Consider the following 19,121-nt stretch of genomic DNA (forward strand, 5'->3'; position numbering starts at 1 on the left):
CAGGCCGATGAGAGCATGCTGCTGGAGGAACAGTATCCTTTACTCTTTACACGTCACACTGATTAATTCTTTTTTTTTTGGGTTTCACGTCCCATAATGAAACATTTTGATAATTCATTAAAAGCATGTGGTTGTTTTTCTTAAAGGAAAAGGTATTATTTTGCCAGTAAAAAGCACCAAAGGGGGCATGGACCAATGAAAAGACTAAAGTCAAAAAGTAAACACCCTTCTTTTATTCGTATATGTTCGTGAATATGTAAAAACCTACACAACCGTTCAAAAGTTTGGTGTATATAGGATTTTTTTTTTTTTTGACAGTAAAAATACAGCAATAACACACAAAATTGATCAAAAATGACAGTAAAGACTTTTACATTGTTACAGATGTTTTGTTTTTGAAGTAAATGCTGAAAATTCAGCTTTGCTAGCACAGGAATAAATTACATTTGAATATATAAAACTGTTATTTTAATTTCTAATAATATTTCACAGTTATGATCAAATAGCCTTGGTGAAAAATAAGAGGAGAAAAAAAAACAAAAATCTTACCGACCCCAAACTTTTGAATGGTAGTGTGTATGTGTTTGTGTATTATTACAGTAATTAATTCAGTGTGTCTCTGGAGCACAAACTCATTGGGTTGAAGAGGAGAAGGATCTCTTCTTTTTTTCAAGTTAAGCCTTATGATGGTTTTCTATGGAAGGAAAGGGCTTAAAGTGTTATTAAACGCGTTACATTCATATTCTGGGCTCATCTGATTTTTTTGTAGATAATATACTTTATTAGTATGATGCTTAGTGAGTTTGGTCTGTTAATATCCTACATTAAACCACATTAAGCATTTTTCACGTTAAGCGTTTTAGAATATCCCAAATGAAATAATTAAAAAGGGCAGAAAAATAATAATGTAGGAAACATGCTTCAAAGACTGGGAAAAATAGGGATAAACTTAAAAATAAATAATAAATAAACTGTCAATGACTTACTGATGTGCAGCCATCTTGGGCCTGGAAATAAAGTCTCTACAAATATACTACTTATATTATATTATATTATATTATATTATATTATAGTATATTATATTATATTCGAGCTGATTGGAATGCAGCATTAGGTTAACATTTCAATAAACGAGTGTATAGCCTACAATTACGAGCTATTCTATAAGGTGACATTTCAGCACTTGACAAACGGATAGCGACTCCTAAGTAGCACTTAAAGCACAGCGACGTGAGTCTGTGTTAAGTGCATTTTTGGGAAATGCACGTGAAACAATAACGAACGTTTGTAAAATTACTCGTAGAAAACGCTCTTAAAGGGTTAGTTCACCCAAATATTAAAATTATGTCATTAATGACTCACCCTCATGTCATTCCAAACCCGTAAGACCTCCGTACATCTTCGGAACACAGTTTAAGATATTTTAGATTTATTCCGAGAGCTTTCAGTCCCTCCATTGAGAATGTATGTACGGTATACTGTCCACGTCCAGAAAGGTAATAAAAACAACTTTAAAGTAGTCCATGTGACATCAGAGGGTCCGTTAGAATTTTTTGAAGCTTCGAAAATACATTTTGGTCCAAAAATAGCAAAAACTACGACTTTATTCAGCGTTGTCTTTCCTTCCGTGTCTGTTATGAGCGCGTTCACAGCACTGCAGTTTAGTGATATCCGGTTCGCGAACGAATCACTCGATGTAACCGGATCTTCTTGAACCAGTTCACCAAATCGAACTGAATCGTTTGAAATGGTTCGCGTCTCCAATAAGCATTAATCCACAAATGACTTAAGCTGTTAACTTTTTTAATGTGGCTGACACTCCCTCTGAGTTCAAATAAACCAATATCCCGGAGTAATTCATTTACTCAAACAGTACACTGACTGAACTGCTGTGAAGAGAGAAGTGAAGATGAACACAGAGCCGAGCCAGGTAACGAACGAAACATTGACTCGTTCTCGAGTCAAGAACCGTTTCTGTCGGACGCGTCCGATTCGAGAAGCGAGGAGCTGATGATACTGCGCATGCGTGATTCAGACTGACACACAGCGCGTCTGAACTGAACTGGTTCTTTTGATGATTGATTCTGAACTGATTCTGTGCTAATGTTATGAGCGCGGGTAAACCGAAGGCGTGAATCAAGGGCAATCATCGCCAATGAAGTCATTACGTCGAGCGCAAAAGAACTGGTGAGCAGTTTTCTTCAACCGGTTTATTGAATCGAACTGTCCGAAAGAACCGGTTCGCAGAAAAGAAACGAATTTCCCATCACTACTAGTGATCCGAAAACCAATGCAACCGGTTCTTGACTCGAGAACGAGTCAATCTTTCGTTCGTTGTATTGTTCGGATGGTGTTGTTCTTAGGTTCTCTCTTCACAGCAGTTCAGTCAGTGTACTGTTTGAGTAAATGGATTACTCCGGGATATTGGTTTATTTTGATTCAGATGGAGTGTCAGCCACATTAAAAAAGTTAACAGCTTAAGTCATTTGTGGATTAATGCTTATTGTTGACGCGAACCGTTTCAAACGATTCAGTTCGATTTGGTGAACTGGTTCAAGAAGATCCGGTTACATCGAGTGAGTCGTTCGCGAACCGGATATCACTAAACTGCAGTGCTGTGAACGCGCTCATAACAGACACGGAAGGAAAGACAACGCTGAATAAAGTCGTAGTTTTATGCTATTTTTGGACCAAAATGTATTTTCGATGCTTCAGAAAATTCTATACGGACCCTCTGATGTCACATGGACTACTTTGAAGATGTTTTTATTACCTTTCTGGACGTGGACAGTATACCGTACATACATTCTCAATGGAGGGACAGAAAGCTCTCGGATTAAATCTAACATATCTTAAACTGTGTTCCGAAGATGAACGGAGGTCTCACGGGTTTGGAATGACATGAGGGTGAGTCATTAATGACATAATTTTAATATTTGGGTGAACTAACCCTTTAAGCGCTAAGTTCAATCGTTATCGGGAAACCCGGCCCTGGTCTTGCTGCGTTTAAGTCCTCCTGGGAAGTTCGTACTTACGAGTTGACAAGACTTAATTACGACGTCTGGTGCGTTCAAGTCAGTTTAGTCGGCACAAGATGGCGGTGTACCTTCTTTCAATAAATTACAAGAAAATACAACAGGGTTTGTTAACTCTGCTTATAGAAAATAAAGACCAAAGAATTTGCATCAGGTGTGTTTTGCGTTTTTATTTTTTTTTTTATAATTTATGAAGCCACTTTAATCTGTATTGCATAAAAACGTATCAGTTGTTATATTGCAATCCTGTCTATCAATTTCAACTAAAAAATTATCGTCAACAACAGATGTTGTATCTATCGATCCATTGATCCTGTCATGTTTCTCATTGACACGCCCCCAACTCAGAAACTCGGAGCTTAAAGAAAATTCAGAGTTTCCCACTCATAATTATGACTTTGCGGTGGCGTTCATGTGCGTTTAACTCGTAAATATGATGTATCCGACATGACTTGAACGCACCTTGAACACACGCCCTCCAGCGGCGAAAATTACATTTTGTGCCTTTAATTCATTAATTTTTTTTCTTAAAGTAGCCTTATGATTTTTTTTCCTCTGAAAATCTGTGTTGTGTATTTAATTTTTTCTGGTTATCAAATGAAGGCATAAAACATAAATTTTTATTTATCTTTTAATAAAAAAATAAAATTAAGCAAACTTTATTTTTTGGCAAACAGAGGGGATTTACTATTAAAATTAAAACATGGAAGAAATGTTGTGTGATTGTTCCTTAAAAAATAATGTTTGTTTAATTTCAGTAGTAGTAGGCTATGTATAGTACATTCTACTGAAAAATAGAAATAGGCACAATGTCTTCTAATCAAACCAGACTTTTATTTTGACGGGTTGCCGAAAATAACTTTACAGTTCTGTGTATGTGATTTGATTAGATTTACTCAAATCAAAAGGTCAAATGCTCATGAAGTGACTCTCAGAGCAGTTCTGGAGATGTTGTGCCTGTGTTTATGTCCTCATTCAGTGAGACGCCAGACGCTGAAAACACCGCGCTTCTGCGCTATTCATTAACAGAGACACAGAGAACATGCAGAAATCATACTTAAATCAACTTTTGCGGCTTAATATTTACAGATACTAGTCCGTATCGTGATTTGATTTAAGTGTGATGACTTACTTTTGATTAACTCATTCAAAATTTCATGAATTCCATGACATTCCGCGTTAAACTATGAATTCCGTTTTTATGACTGGATTCCACGATTCCGTCCGCGTTTTCCACATCGTGGAAATCATAGGGCCCTATAATGTCAGGGCTCCAGACTAACTATTTTTTCTAGGAGCACTGTAGCTCCTGATTGAAAATTTTTAGGAGCACAAGCAGAAAATTTAGGGGCACACCTTAAATCAGTCTGCAATGCAAAATCGTTCACATATTTTCCCATTTTAACTGTATTACTGACAAATGCTTTGATAATAAATAGACTCAGGGGCTCAAGACTAACATTTGTGAGCAGTGGCACCAGCGCCAGTAAGTTCTAGAGATGGTGGTGCAAGAAGCAGATTTGGTAGCGCTGCGGGGGTGATGTGTGGGGGTATTAAAGAGAATTTAATCTTAAAAATACTATTGTTTTGAATTAACAAGTACAGTTACTAATAATATTTCACGTTTATTTCTTGGTAATGCACATTTGACAGTAAAGCACCGAGCTTGATTTGGGAAGTTTACGAAATTTACTTTTATTCAAAACCGTAACGAGCAAAATATATTTGTATATGAAAAAAACTATATATTCTCATTACCTGTTCCATTATTCTTTTATAGTAGCCTATTATACTGAACTGGCCGACATCTTTAGCAATATTCAAAGGAATGCTCTCTGAGTGATTCAGTTGCAAATTGAACAAAAGTTTGTTTTTCAAGGCACTATGTGACTTTTCTTACTTCATACACATGAAAAGTGCAAAACTGACAAAATTTGATTTCTTGATGATTTTATATTTTATAATAGTGATTTTATAATATGAAAATATAAAGCAAAAAAAGATAAAAGGAACAAATAAATGCTCCTCTGCTGCCATCTACTGATTATAGTGGTAATTTGATGTCTTTTTTTATTTTATTTTAAATAAGTGTGTTTACCACACAGTATATTTTGGTCATCCCATTAAAAACAACATTTAAATTGGATCATTTTTAAAGCTTTAAAGTGCTGGAAATAGTTGAAAGTCATTGAAAAGTGCTTGAATTTCTCTCTTAAAATGTTGTACATTCTACTCGTTCTGCCACAACACCATGGTGTAGTTATCATTACTACTTCTGGTTTTCTATATCAGCGCTGTTTGATCTGTTTATAACTGAATTCTGTGCAGAACTTGAATACTTCTCACTAGATCTCGCAGCAATCTTTATTCATTCTGCGGCGAATTCGTACGCTTCTCACTGGATCTTGCAGCGCTGTGCTGTAGGATGTTGCGAGATCAACACTGGTTCCGGACATCCTGAGTAAAGCCAAGTTAGTGCTGTAGTTTCCTGTCGCACCAGAGCACACTGGTCAATGAACTGCAGCTGCACACTCTGGTGTTGACTCTTGCTGTTGTCTTTGGGTTCTGGCCCTCAGATTATCTTATGGAATTTGCTTTTAGACAGCCATTCTGGTTCTGATCACCGCTTGACTGACTCTCCCTTCGTCTCTCTTACTTGGAGTTAAGCATTCAGCTGCTTTTGGGTCCACTTTACCTGAAAACCTGACAAACAGGCAAGGAATGATTTGTCTGGTTGTGCTTTTTTGACAGGAAAGCAAGAGATGTTTAAACCTGTGCAGTTTTTTGTAATTCAGTTTGTAAGTTTATTTAATGTAAGGCAAAAAGCAAGATTGTTGTGTGATAAAATGGGCAAAAAATTACTTCTGTACATTGCTAGACAATACAGTGTATTTTATTGCTATTTTTACTGTTATTAATGATACTAATGCACTGTCTGTTATGAGTGTTACTCCAGCTCAGTATAGGTAAGACAGCCCAGCTAGAAGATAGCTTTTGTAATGTGGAAGTTTCATTAAAGGGATAGTTCACCCAAAAATGAAAATTTGATGTTTATCTGCTTACCCCCAGGGCATCCAAGATGTAGGTGACTTTGTTTCTTCAGATTTTTAACTGAAACCATTGCAGTCTGTCAGTCCTTTAATGTCAGTGGATGGGAATCACGGCTTTGAGAGTCATAAAACATACACAAACAAAACCAAATTAAACCCTGCGGCTCGTGATGATACATTGATGTGTAAAGACAAAAAATGATCGGTCTGTGCAAGAAATTAACAGTATTTTTATCGTTTTTTATAAGTTTATATCGTTGTTTTTTTACCCACATGTTGGATGCCCTGGGGGTAAGCAAATAAACATCAAATTTTCATTTTTGGGTGAACTGTCCCTTTAACTTGAGATCATCTGATTATTGTTCTTGTTCTACCAAATAATGACACCTTTTGCAAACTAGTTGCAAATGCTTTTAAGTGTAATCCATTAAATGTACAAATCTACAAATTAAAGATTACATTTAATAGTAAAATTTGTTTTTTAATGTATAATGCTTGTTATTAAGCCAAAGTAGATCAATTACAATAAATTAAATAGTTATCCTTTTTTGTATCATAAACGCATACGTATTAAAATGCATTATTATTATTATTATTATTATTATTATTATTATTATTATTATTAAATGCCCAGAGATCAGTTAAAACTATTAGACACATGTTCATGGGTTCACCAGATCAAAGCGCGCAGTCTAGCGGCGAACTATGGGTATTTTTTTATATATATTTTATTTAGTTAAAAAAGAACACAACATTTACAGGAACGAGAGACAAAATATTGGATTTTGAAATGTTTTGAAACTAAAAGTCAAAGCAGTATGACGTCCTAAGCCTCGTTTGCTGATATCTCGTGACTTGAACCTCTCGCGAGTTTGAACCACTGATCTATAGTTTGAACCAATCAAAACAGAGAGATTCACAAAAGCTTCGGCGCTTCATGAAAGCTTCGAAAGCGCCCCTTCACTACAGTCAAAGAGTATAGAAGCCATACTCTTTGCTACAGTTTAGGCAGCAGCGCTCCACAGCAGTAGGGGGCGCTGTAGGCGCTCAAACGCACAGTCATCCATGCAGCTGTAGTAACTCGCAAACAACACAGACAGACGTAAGCAACGGGACTTGAAGCAGCATCAGACATTTCTCCTGTGATACTGCTGCACAAAACAGGTACACATAAACCCATAACAGTGCGATATGATATGGCTTATTGCTGAGTCTGGATTTCAGATGTTAGTAGTGCTCTTATCCACGCATAAAAACATGCAGCGATTAGAGTATTATACAGCTGATTACAGTTAATTACGTTACATGTTTACAAACGATATATCACAGTTGACATACTGGAGCTGGTTTTTACTAGCAGCAGATTCGTCTCTGTTTTGAATTTAGAGGAATAAACTCCACAGAGGTGATTGTTATTTGTGTTAGATGGGTGGTTTTACATTAGTCAGCATCATCTAGCAGTGTGCGGGCTAAAGCAGAATCCTGCTGCTGCTCCAGCACTGCAGATCATGATCAGCTGAAGGGTGCAGGTGCTTTGATAAACAGTGTTTCAGCGGGTCAAAGCTTTATGTTGCATGATTGCTGAGGAATATAATCCATTAAGACTTGTGACCAGCTGGTCTTAGCACCAGCGTTTTCCTCATCATTTAGGTCTAGGTCATATTTCACCTCATCAAAAAGTAATTAATTATATTTTATATTAAGAACATTAAGGGTACAGTATGTTAAAGACCATTAATCAATTGTTTTGTGTCAGATGTTTTATTTCAGGACTCAGTAGGGCCACCGCTCTTATTTACAAACACAGAACATTGGCAAAAAATATACAAATAAATAAATCGTACTTAGTTGCATTTAAATTCTGTCTTAGTTTTAAAACTATCATTTTCATTGGATGTTAAAAAATGATATGGTATGTGTGCTTGGTTATCAGTGTTGCTTCCCCTGTTTATATTGTTCGCAATTTGCATTAATGTAATATCGTTTAAAGCTAGAGTAAAACAAAAGGAATATTACAGTAATACAGTATTATATTACTTTACATTCAAAATGCAGTAAAACTACCCCCTACAACACTTTGTCACTCATAAAACAAACACTAACAACATGTAGCATTTCATTATATTTTTCTTAAGATTTCTTCACAAAACAAAAATGACACCTCTCTGTTGTTTAAAATTCACTGCTGTATATGTTTCATGGTCTGTTTGTATATAGTACAAAACTTTTTCATTATATTAATTGTTGTCTTATTCAGTGTTGTATTATGAAGTTTTGATACAAAGTTGAACAGTTTTGGAGTTTTAGTGGTGGTTGTGTCTGAGTGAGAGAAGAATTCATGTAATTTGACAGAAATAGTCACTGAATGCATTTTGTGTCAAAACAGTGATAAATGATCTACAGTGTAGCTGACATAGACTCATAGACTGCTGTTGTGTGAACAGGTTTGAAAATGTGATTGAGAATGGGTCTAATGGTTCTAAAAGCAGATCTCATCTTTTTAAAGGGGTCATAAAAAGGGTGCTGCTAAAAAGAACATTATGTTGTATATTTGGTCTAATGCAATGTATTTATGCAAAAAACACATTATTTTCCACATAATGTACATTATTGTTGCTCCTCTATGCCCCGCCTTTCTGAAACTCGTGGATTTTTACAAAGCTCATTGTTCTGACAAGTGAGGTGTACGCTGATTGGCCAGCAATCCAGTGCGTTGTGATTGGCTGAATACCTAAAGTGTGTGAGAGAAATGTTACGCCCCTTAACATACTTTGATGCCGTGTGTACCAGCCAATACAAAACAATAAAACCCATTATAAATGAGGCATTTGTTGTCCTTGCAATGTTGGAACTGAAGAACGGAAGGCGGGCTGAGTGAGTGGCGGCCGGTGGGTTTGAGAATGGTGAGGCCGGCGGGCAACTACATGTGATGACCCCGAGCTGGACTCTGCTTCATCCACGGTGAAAGCCAATCCAGCGATTCACAGCGTGAAGTTGATGTATTTCCTCAGCGACCAGCACAGATCAGCACTAGGCATGATGAAGCGGATATCATCCTCTTTTGGAAGGCCAAAAGAAGTGGTTTCGCTTTCACAACGATTCACACAGCATCTCCACAACGGTGGCGGTGGCAGCAACAATACTACAGCGAGAATCAAAGTTACGCATTTCTTTGCGTGAACATTTGGGCGGTGTTATGCAAATCTTCCCACACAGTGATGTAGACGTGGGGGCGTGTTTAAACGAGCCATTTTAGGAGGGCGTGGTTGACTCTTAACTTTTATAAAGAATATTTATTTGGATTTGAGACTTTAGTCTTTGCAACTTTACAGATTTTCTTTATGCACCAAGAGATTGTAGCTTTTAAAAGTGCAAAGGGAAAAGTGAGGTTGAACAGCTTGTAACATTTAATAGAGAAAATTGTTTTTGTTGTTGTTTTAATCATGGGGTGAAATATGACCAGGCTTCATGAGATTCACTCCATTATCGTGTTTTTCAGTTACGCTGGAATTCTCGGAGACCGACTCAGACATGTCATATGTCTTCACCAGTGACTCGTCGCAGACCAGTGTACCGTTACTGCAGGCTTGTATCGATGGGGACTTGAGTTTTGCTAGACGTCTGCTGGAGGCTGGCTGTGACCCCAACATCCGTGACCACAGGGGCCGCACGGGTCTGCATCTGGCAGCGGCGCGGGGTAATGTGGACATCTGTCGCTTCCTGCACAAGTTCGGCGCAGATCTGCTGGCCACCGACTATCAGGGCAACACTGCACTGCACCTGTGTGGACATGTGGACACGATTCAGTTCCTGGTGTCCAATGGTCTCAAGATTGATATTTGGTGAGATAAGCCAATATATTTATTTGGAAAATTAGATGTTTATTGTAAGTGACGAATGTTTATGTAATGTACAACGTCGCTAATACTGTGGCACACTTGTGCTTTTAAGTGCTCCCATAGTGTGTGATTGCAGAAAACAATCTTTTTTTGAACATTGATGGAGCGGAGCAACACATTTACAGGAAGAAAATCAAAAAAAAGTATTGATACAAATATTTTAGCTATAGTAATAAATTCAGCACATTATGTTTTGCATAAAATACTTATTCAAATTCACTTTTTAGCTTGTGCCTTTTTATGTTTATTTTGATAAATAAAGTGATTTGAATAATTATTTTAGAATTTAATAATTAAAAAATACTTATATTCACTAAATACACTGACATTGCTTTTTTCAAAAACTTTGATTCAGCTTTGACAAAACTGAAAATCAGTAACAGTACCATTATTTCTAGGGAAATAAAATCAAATGCACCTTTTACTTTGGCTTACCTTCTGCTGTACCCTATTATTATTATTATTATTATTATTATTATTTTAAATCAGAATTTATATTTATTAAAAATTTTACTTTTCCATGGTTGCCATTTCCACCAACGTTAGCCACCACTTTCATAAAATAGAAATAAATGTTGCACTTTTTCAAAGAGATATCATATTAATTTATTATTTTACTGTAGCTGTAATGATGTCATTATGTTCATTATCTGAATGTATATTTCTTGATTGTTCTCTGACATTTGAACAGTAACCACAATGGCTCGACACCACTGGTGCTGGCTAAGAGGAGAGGGGTCAATAAAGATGCCATTCGTTTACTGGAAGGGCTTGAAGAGCAAGAGGTCAAGGGCTTCAACAGAGGAGCCCACTCCAAACTTGAAGCCATGCAGATGGCTGAGAGCGAGAGGTTAGATTTGCACATTTACATGTTTTTGTTATTTGACACCTTTTAGTACCTTTTTTCTTAACAAAATACTCTTGTTCCTAGTGCGATGGAGAGCCATTCACTGTTGAATCCAAACCTGCAGAACAGCGAGGGTGTGCTGTCCAGCTTTCGCTCCACCTGGCAGGAGTTTGTGGAGGACTTGGGCTTCTGGAGGGTGCTGCTGCTGCTGCTGGTCATCGCTCTTCTTTCTTTGGGCATTGCTTACTATGTTAGTGGCGTGCTGCCCTTTTCTGCAAGTCAGCTGGAGTTGGTCCACTGAGGGCCAGAATGTGTTATATCTCGGGACCAGACGAGTTCAACTTTGAATTAAAGGGAGGTTTGAGTGGACTCTGAAGGTTCCTCATAGTACAGGATTAGGTCTAATGTGAAGTTTAGAAACAATCTTGTTATTCTCACAGGTGAGGTCGAGGGACGGTGTTCACATGATGATGACTGCACTATGAAGGAAGACTGAGCGGTTAAGGTATTTATGGGAGAAAATGTTATAAGTTTCTCAGATACTCCTAAAGTGATGTAAACCCATTTCTCACAGATCTTTCCATGATCACTGAACCTGGCCAGTTGTTGAACAGTAGACATATACACTTGTAATAATTTGTAAGCAAATGATGTAAGGTGATGTAAGCAACATTAGATGACTGTTGTAGATCAGGCATGAGTTTTTTCATCCTAGTATTTACACATTTTCTTTTCTATTATCTTTATTTTAAATCATCTTTATTCTTATATTTATCATGTAAGTATGACAGTAGACCAGTTACTACACACATATGCTTATTTACATATCTATGATTCAACAGTTTACATTGTTACATGGAATATTGTTTAAAGTAATATGTAAAATGTCACATATATCAATAAATGGCCATCAGGAATTTCCTGTTTGTGCACAGATTAACAAAAACGGTTAACATTCTTTATTTTATCCTTTTTGTGTAATTATTATATTTTTTGTTATGGTGTTTTTTTTTTTTGATTTAAATAAAATAATATTTTTTTACATCATGCATTTTATTTTTTTTCAAGAATAATTGTTGATGTTAAGATAATATAAAGCTATATATGATCTAAAATGATTGCTCATTGCCTAAAAAAGCAAGTAAGTCCTAAGAAGCAGTGGTTTACAGTGATTTAAGAACAGTTAATGGGATCCCTTAACCATTTATTGATAACAAATAATCATTCTTCTGCCATGCAATGTAGCTTCAGCAACATTAATACTGATTTAATGAGGTCACAGGTATGTGTACTGTATGTGTTTGTACACAGGTGTGTGTGTGTAACAATCAACTGTAACTATTTGTTATATAAATTATTGAGAATTAAGAAAATGTATCCAAACCACGTTTGTTAATATTTTCATTTTTGTCTATGATACAAATAAATATGCAACATGAAAGTTTCTTGACACAGTTTTTGCATACAGTAAATGATGTTTAAAGATGAAGAGCACATAAAAAAAAAATTTGTCACAATTTATTTTAAGCTCCAATTCTCAGTATTAACTATTAACTACGACTTTTGCCTCAATAAAATTCTAATTACTAATTAAAGGGATACTCCACCCCAAAATTAAAATTTTGTCATTAATCACTTACCCCCATGTCGTTCCAAACCGGTAAAAGTTTGTTCGTCTTCGGAACTCAATTTAAGATATTTTGGATGAAAACCGGGAAGCTTGTGACTGTCCCATTGACTGCAAAGTTTTTTGCACTGTCAAGGTCGAGAAAAGTATGAAAGACATTGTCAGAATAGTCCATCTGCCATCAGTGGTTCAACCTTAACATTATGAAGCGATGAGAATACTTTTTGTATGTGAAGAAAACAAAAATAACGACTTTATTCAACAATTCGGCTCCTCTGTGTCTCTCCGCATTACCATAGCACCATTTTGGAGAATATGAGCTGAACGCAGGCAGCTTACGCTATTTTGTATGACATTAAACTTTATTTTTAGAATAATTGTACATAGGTTAAGCAAAACAAATGTGATTATTTCTGAGAACCTTTTATATGCCTTTTATACACATACTTAACTGTAGACACAGAAATGACATGGTCATGTGGTACAGAACAAATATTTTGAGCGTCCCTTATTCTGTCCCTTATTTGCCTGTAAAGAATCACAGTTGTCCCTTATTTTCATTTTCTGAAGTTGGCAACCCTAATGCAAAAGTTAATATCAGATCATTTTAGAATACAGTATAGGATGTACAGAATTCTTCAGTTTTATGCAAAACAGAAATTTGACAAAGAATATATGATCTCTGTCATATGGCCAAAAATAAAAGCCAAAATAAATAAATAAATGCTTTTGGCATAGTTGTGTTTGACACATGAAAACTGTAACAATGTATCTTGCAAGGTAACACGATGTAACCTTGCTCTCACTTGAAATGTGGCACATTAAGTCCTTGAATTTGAGAGTATTGGACCTGGAAAGTCCTTGAAAGTTTGAAGCTAACCAAGGTGTGGGAACCATGATTACAACTTAAAATGTGTAACTATAGCATGTTTTATTTGGTAGAACACAATGGGAAAAACACGTCAATAGTATGCATAGATTTTTGTACTACTAAATTGAAAACCAGTATTCTGAAAACCCATTAGAAAATACTAAGGGAACCCATAACTCAAATGCCAGTGCTTTTCCAGACTTTAGGACTGTAAACTGAACAGCTCTATTCTATTGTATTTACATAATTGCCCCACAGCGCCCCCTTGTGCCACAGCAGACCGGAGCAGGTGAAAATACAGTATACAGGTGCATCTCAATAAATTAGAATGTTGTGGAAAAGTTCAATTATTTCAGTAATTCAACTCAAATTGTGAAACTCGTGTATTAAATAAATTCAAAGCACACAGACTGAAGTAGTATAAGTCTTTGGTTCTTTTAATTGTGATGATTTTGGCTCACATTTAACAAAAACCCACCAATTCACAACAAATTAGAATACTTCATAAAAAAAAATAAAAAAAACATTTTTAGTGATTTGTTGGCCTTCTGGAAAGTATGTTAAATTACTGTACATGTACTCAATACTTGGTAGGGGCTCCTTTTGCTTTAATTACTGCCTCAATTCGGCGTGGCATGGAGGTGATCAGTTTGTGGCACTGCTGAGGTGGTATGGAAGCCCAGGTTTCTTTGACAGCGGCCTTCAGCTCATCTGCATTTTTTGGTCTCTTGTTTCTCATTTTCCTCTTGACAAGGTTCAGGTTTGGTGAGTTTGCTGGCCAGTCAAGCACACCAACACCATGGTCATTTAACCAACTTTTGGTGCTTTTGGCAGTGTGGACAGGTGCCAAATCCTGCTGGAAAATGAAGTCAGCATCTTCAAAAAGCTGGTCAGCAGAAGGAAGCATGAAGTGCTCCAAAATTTCTTGGTAAACAGGTGCAGTGACTTTGGTTTTCAAAAAACACAATGGACCAACACCAGCAGATGACATTGCACCCCAAATCATCACAGACTGTTGAAATTTAACACTGGACTTCAAGCAACTTGTGCTATGAGCTTCTCCACCCTTCCTCCAGACTCTAGGACCTTGGTTTCCAAATGAAACACAAAACTTGTTCTCATCTGAAAAGACGACTTTGGACCACTGGGCAACAGTCCAGTTCTTCTTCTCGTTAGCCCAGGTAAGATGCCTCTGACGTTGTCTGTGGTTCAGGAGTGGCTTAACAAGAGGAATACGACAACTGTAGCCAAATTCCTTGACACGTCTGTGTGTGGTGGCTCTTGATGCCTTGACACAAGCCTCAGTCTATTCCTTGTGAAGTTTACTAAAATTCTTGAATCGATTTTGCTTGACAATCCTCATAAGGCTGCGGTTCTCTCGGTTGGTTGTGCATCTTTTTCTTCCACACTTTTTCCTTCCACTCAACTTTCTGTTAACATACTTGGATACAGCACTCTGTGAACAGCCAGCTTCTTTGGCAATGAATGTTTGTGGCTTACCCTCCTTGTGAATGATTGTCTTCTGGACAACTGTCAGATCAGCAGTCTTCCCCATGATTGTGGAGTCCAGTGAACCAAACTGAGAGACCATTTTGAAGGCTCAGGAAACCTTTGCAGGTGTTTTGAGTTGATTAGCTGATTGGCATGTCACCATTTTCTAATTTGTTGAGAATCGTGAATTGGTGGGTTTTTATTAAATGTGAGCCAAAATCATCACAATTAAAAGAACCAAAGACTTAAACTACTTCAGTCTATGTGCACTGAATTTATTTAATACACGTGTTTCACAATTTGAGTTTAATTACTGAAATGAACTTTTCCACGACATTTAATAATAATTTATTGAGATGCACCTGTAGATTTATACATTCTAGCAGCAGTCTTTTGTATCCGTATTTTTAGTTTTTAAATCTAGATAATTATTTGGTAACGCACAAACTTATTGCAGCTGTTATAAGGCTGCTAACCAGTGGTTATATTCAGACACACTTATTGATTTCCTTATTATGGTGGGAAGAGTGTGTTAATGCCAAATGACTCATTTTTTTGTTTCTTTGGGTTTTGATATAGATTGGTCTCAGCAGGGGGAGATGGTGGGGGTTGTAACAATTTAAAAGCATTCTGAGATTTTTTGAAGAGGAAGTATCACTCAGAGAGAGAAACCAAAACAAACCAAACAAACAAAACTCTGAGAAGACCGGTGATCCATGTCCTTAAATATTTAGCATGTTCTGACCCACAAAACGCAACACAGAAAAACAAGAGAAAAAGATGGCAAGAGAGAGAGATAGACTGTAGTTTTAAAGACTCTGAAAACGCTTAAATAACTGCATAAGCCAAAACAACAGGCCTGTGTCAAAGGCAAAATCCCAAACATAAATATTTTCTTTGTGTGGAGTTAAATTTTAATTGACAATTAACTCTTTGAGGTTTAGGATGCAAACTCATGAGATTTTGTTATATAGCTTAGTTCACATTGATTTAATAGGTAAGGATAAGGATTTACTTACAATTTCTTCCCAGTAAAAAATAGTTTGGATCTCGACATGATTTTTAAAGGTATTTTTATAAGTATATTAAAGAAGTATAAGATTTTATTACTTGACCAGACTTTTCTAGATCATTCTTTTAAAATTAGGCTCCCCTCTGCTCAAGACTGTGGGAACCCTGGTTCTTCAAAAACAGTTTAATGCTTGTTTTGTCTTATTTTAAATGCTGAAGTGACCTTGATGCCCTCTTGGAGTTTTGCTGAGGGCCCTAGCTCCCTGCTTGAAAACATAAATACTGAATTCAGTTCATTGACCTGGTGTGTTTTTGAGCTGAATCTTTTAGTTTTACTGTCACATGCCACAACCTTCTCAGTTTTCAGTTCTCCTTAGGCAATTAAATGTAAGACTCAACCCAAATATAAACACTAGAGTAGCCTTCAACCAATGAAGCAACAACCAAAAACCGTACAACATAATAATCTTTACAGTAATGCCATGGGACTGTACAGTCCATTCCATTTAATTTAATAGCCCATAATGGTTTGTGAATTAAACATGAGAGGTAATGAGCTACAGGTCATTTTCTGTTCTTTCTTTTGGAGACTCTATGAGACTAGCCACAACCTGAAAACTGAAAATGGAAAAAAAAGAAAAAAAAATGTGTGATGATATAGGTTTTTACATGACAGAAAATATCATTAGCTTAGTATAAAAATCAATGGCAGTCAATGGATTGTCCTATGAGAGAAATAAAAAACAAGTGTGTGTGTTTGAGAAGCATGGTGGATGTCTTCAGTAAATGCATTTGTATGTTCTGTCTGATGGATGATGGCCATCAGGGAGCAGTAAAGTGCTTTTATGTATGAGTACATCTCATTTGCACTATTTGCTCTGTAAAAGCTGAGTGCTTTATCATGATTGCTCTGTAGATTACTTGTCAATAGTCGTGGAAAAAGGCTGTGTCATGTACAATTGCGGAACTGCTTGTGTTTAACTAATTTTAGGTAAAGTGACTGAGATGGCATGCAGTAAGCGTTCATACATCAGTTGAATGATAATATCATAGCCTGCAGGATGACAACGTTGTCAACTAGACATTTCACTAGTCACTAAGAATAGCTTTGTATTGATAGTAGTTGCCGTTAGCCACACACACATGCGCACTTCTCACCATCATTGTTTTTTCTGCTTTTTTGTTGTATGTTATGTTGTAGTGGTCAGTGAAAATGGACAAAGTGAGGTCAGCATTTATTTCACACAATGTAAACAAAGAAAGTGAAGTGTCCAGGGGAGGTTTGGGAAAGTAAACAGGGTGCTAACAAATGGACATGATGTCCTCAGGAAACAGGAACTGAAGGAACAGTTCACGCTGAAGTACTGTAGGTGTAAGTTCAGAGGAGATTTATTCCCTGGTGCTCTGTCTGTGTTGTACTATTCATGGACATTATGAACACTTGAACTGTAGTAAAAGGAATGCTTTAATGAACTTATAACAGCAGTGAGGAGGTATAGTAAGTGTCAAGTGCTCCTTATTGCATGCTGCCAGCTATAGTCCATATTTGGGTGACTGCTGAAGGGTGATGGGATGGAAACTTTGATTATCTCAGGAACAGCATGTGTTAAACAGGTGAATACAAAACACTTTGACGTCTCATTTCATCATTTCCTCATTTCCCTGCTTTGTATACAGTCTTATCTGGCCTTTTAAACAAAGGATGACTTTAGAATTTAAGTTCCTGTTTACACATTTATCTTTCTTATTAGAAATCCATTATTCTCCCTCAGGTGACCAAAACCAACTTTTGTTGACAGAACTGACACTTGTCCTGTAATGTCAGTGCTGTTTTGTTACATCTTATGTTCAATGGTCATCTAGCTATGTGTTTTTTATCTTACAAACGTAAATATTCAGTTCTCTTTGGTAACTACAGTACTTAACGTACATAATTTTGTCAAAACTGCAAGCATAACTTGTGATGGTCTTGAAAAAGCATAGTTTAGAAGAAGATAAAAATGATAAATGCATATTTTGACACCCTGTATTATAATAAATACTGTCTGAATTACATTATAACTTTGGTTAAAATCAGGTTAATTAATTCAGCTAAAAATATTTATTCTATTTGGGCCAGGAAACATTTGGCAGGGCCAATGGAAATCTTAGCTGTAGTGCCAGCAAAAAAGAAACCTTATTTCTGAGCCCTGTTTTTACACCGGGGTCCAGAACCAGACGTGATGATTAGTGAGTATGTGTCCGGATGTTGGATGCCAGTGCGTGTTTTCAGTTCAGCAGCTTTTAATGTTTTGTCTCGTTTCAAATTGGGAAAGAAAGAACTTGTTTGTTTGTGGGTCATAATCTTTTTGAATGGGACGAAAAACCACAATGCATCACTCACAAAGCATGTTGTAAAGACTATTCAAAACCTATGTGTGGTCATGTACCTCTGCAGGATTTAGACTGACGATCCCTCGCACGTCACGTGGATCAGCGCCCTCCTGGCATCAGGTGACACAAATACACATCTGTTCTTCCCCTTCTGAAATTCAAGTGCATTCGACCATCCATCTGTTTGTTATCTTAGGTCTTAGCACTGTATTTATTTAACAAAGCATCTGTCTTTATCATAAGAGCTGTGTAATTCTGCGAACTGCCACAGGGGGCTCTTCTTATCCTCTTATCCTATTTGCAGATTAACCCTTTCCTCAAGTTCTGAGCGAACGAGTCACTTCCTGTTAAGTCATTTATCTGTCATCAGTGACACTGATACAGGATTTAATGTATAAATCATCACTATAGCATTAATTTGTGAGAACAGACAATGGTAAATGGATGAATCTGTAATATTAAAATGCTCAGGTGTTTAGTGTCTAAAGCAGGGATAGGCAACATCGGTCCTGGAGTGCCGCTGTCCTGCAGAGTTTAGCTCCAACCCTAATCAAACACACCTGAACAAGCTAATCAAGGTCTTCAGGATTACTAAGGTTACAGACAAGTGAGGCTATTTTTCAGGGTTGGAGCTAAACTCTGCAGGACAGCGGCACTCCAGGACCGACGTTGCCTATCCCTGGTCTAATGCAAGCCTTCAAATACCTGAGAACTTGAGTCTTGCAGATGAGAACCAGCCTCAACTTGTTTGAGGTATTAGAGTGCTGGGGGCCTCAAATTTAATCTTAGTTTTGGTTTGTTCTGTACCGTATGCAGAGCATGTACTCTAAGTCTGTGGTTTTCATCTGATAGCTATGGCGACACATCTGATATTCATTGCTGCACCTACTCCTATTTCACCTCCACAGGCATTGAAT

General features: G+C 36.8%; 1 protein-coding gene across 3 annotated transcripts; it reads left to right on the forward strand.

The window, feature by feature from the left end:
- On the forward strand, positions 1-11,777 carry ankrd46b (ankyrin repeat domain 46b). Of its 3 annotated transcripts, XM_042728313.1 has the most exons (5): positions 1-32; positions 153-217; positions 9,585-9,927; positions 10,676-10,834; positions 10,916-11,777. In XM_042728313.1, exons 1-5 carry the CDS (start codon positions 16-18, stop codon positions 11,130-11,132), a joined length of 801 nt encoding a protein of 266 aa, XP_042584247.1. In that variant the 5' UTR covers positions 1-15; the 3' UTR covers positions 11,133-11,777. The 3 variants fall into 3 exon arrangements, with proteins under 3 accessions (XP_042584247.1, XP_042584249.1, XP_042584248.1); XM_042728315.1 differs by lacking the exons at positions 1-32; positions 153-217 and adding an exon at positions 5,548-5,749; XM_042728314.1 differs by lacking the exons at positions 1-32; positions 153-217 and adding an exon at positions 7,109-7,249.
- The last annotated feature ends 7,344 nt before the right edge of the window (positions 11,778-19,121 follow it).

This window comes from Cyprinus carpio, chromosome B7, assembly GCF_018340385.1.
Source record: "Cyprinus carpio isolate SPL01 chromosome B7, ASM1834038v1, whole genome shotgun sequence".
Lineage (NCBI taxonomy): Eukaryota > Metazoa > Chordata > Actinopteri > Cypriniformes > Cyprinidae > Cyprinus > Cyprinus carpio.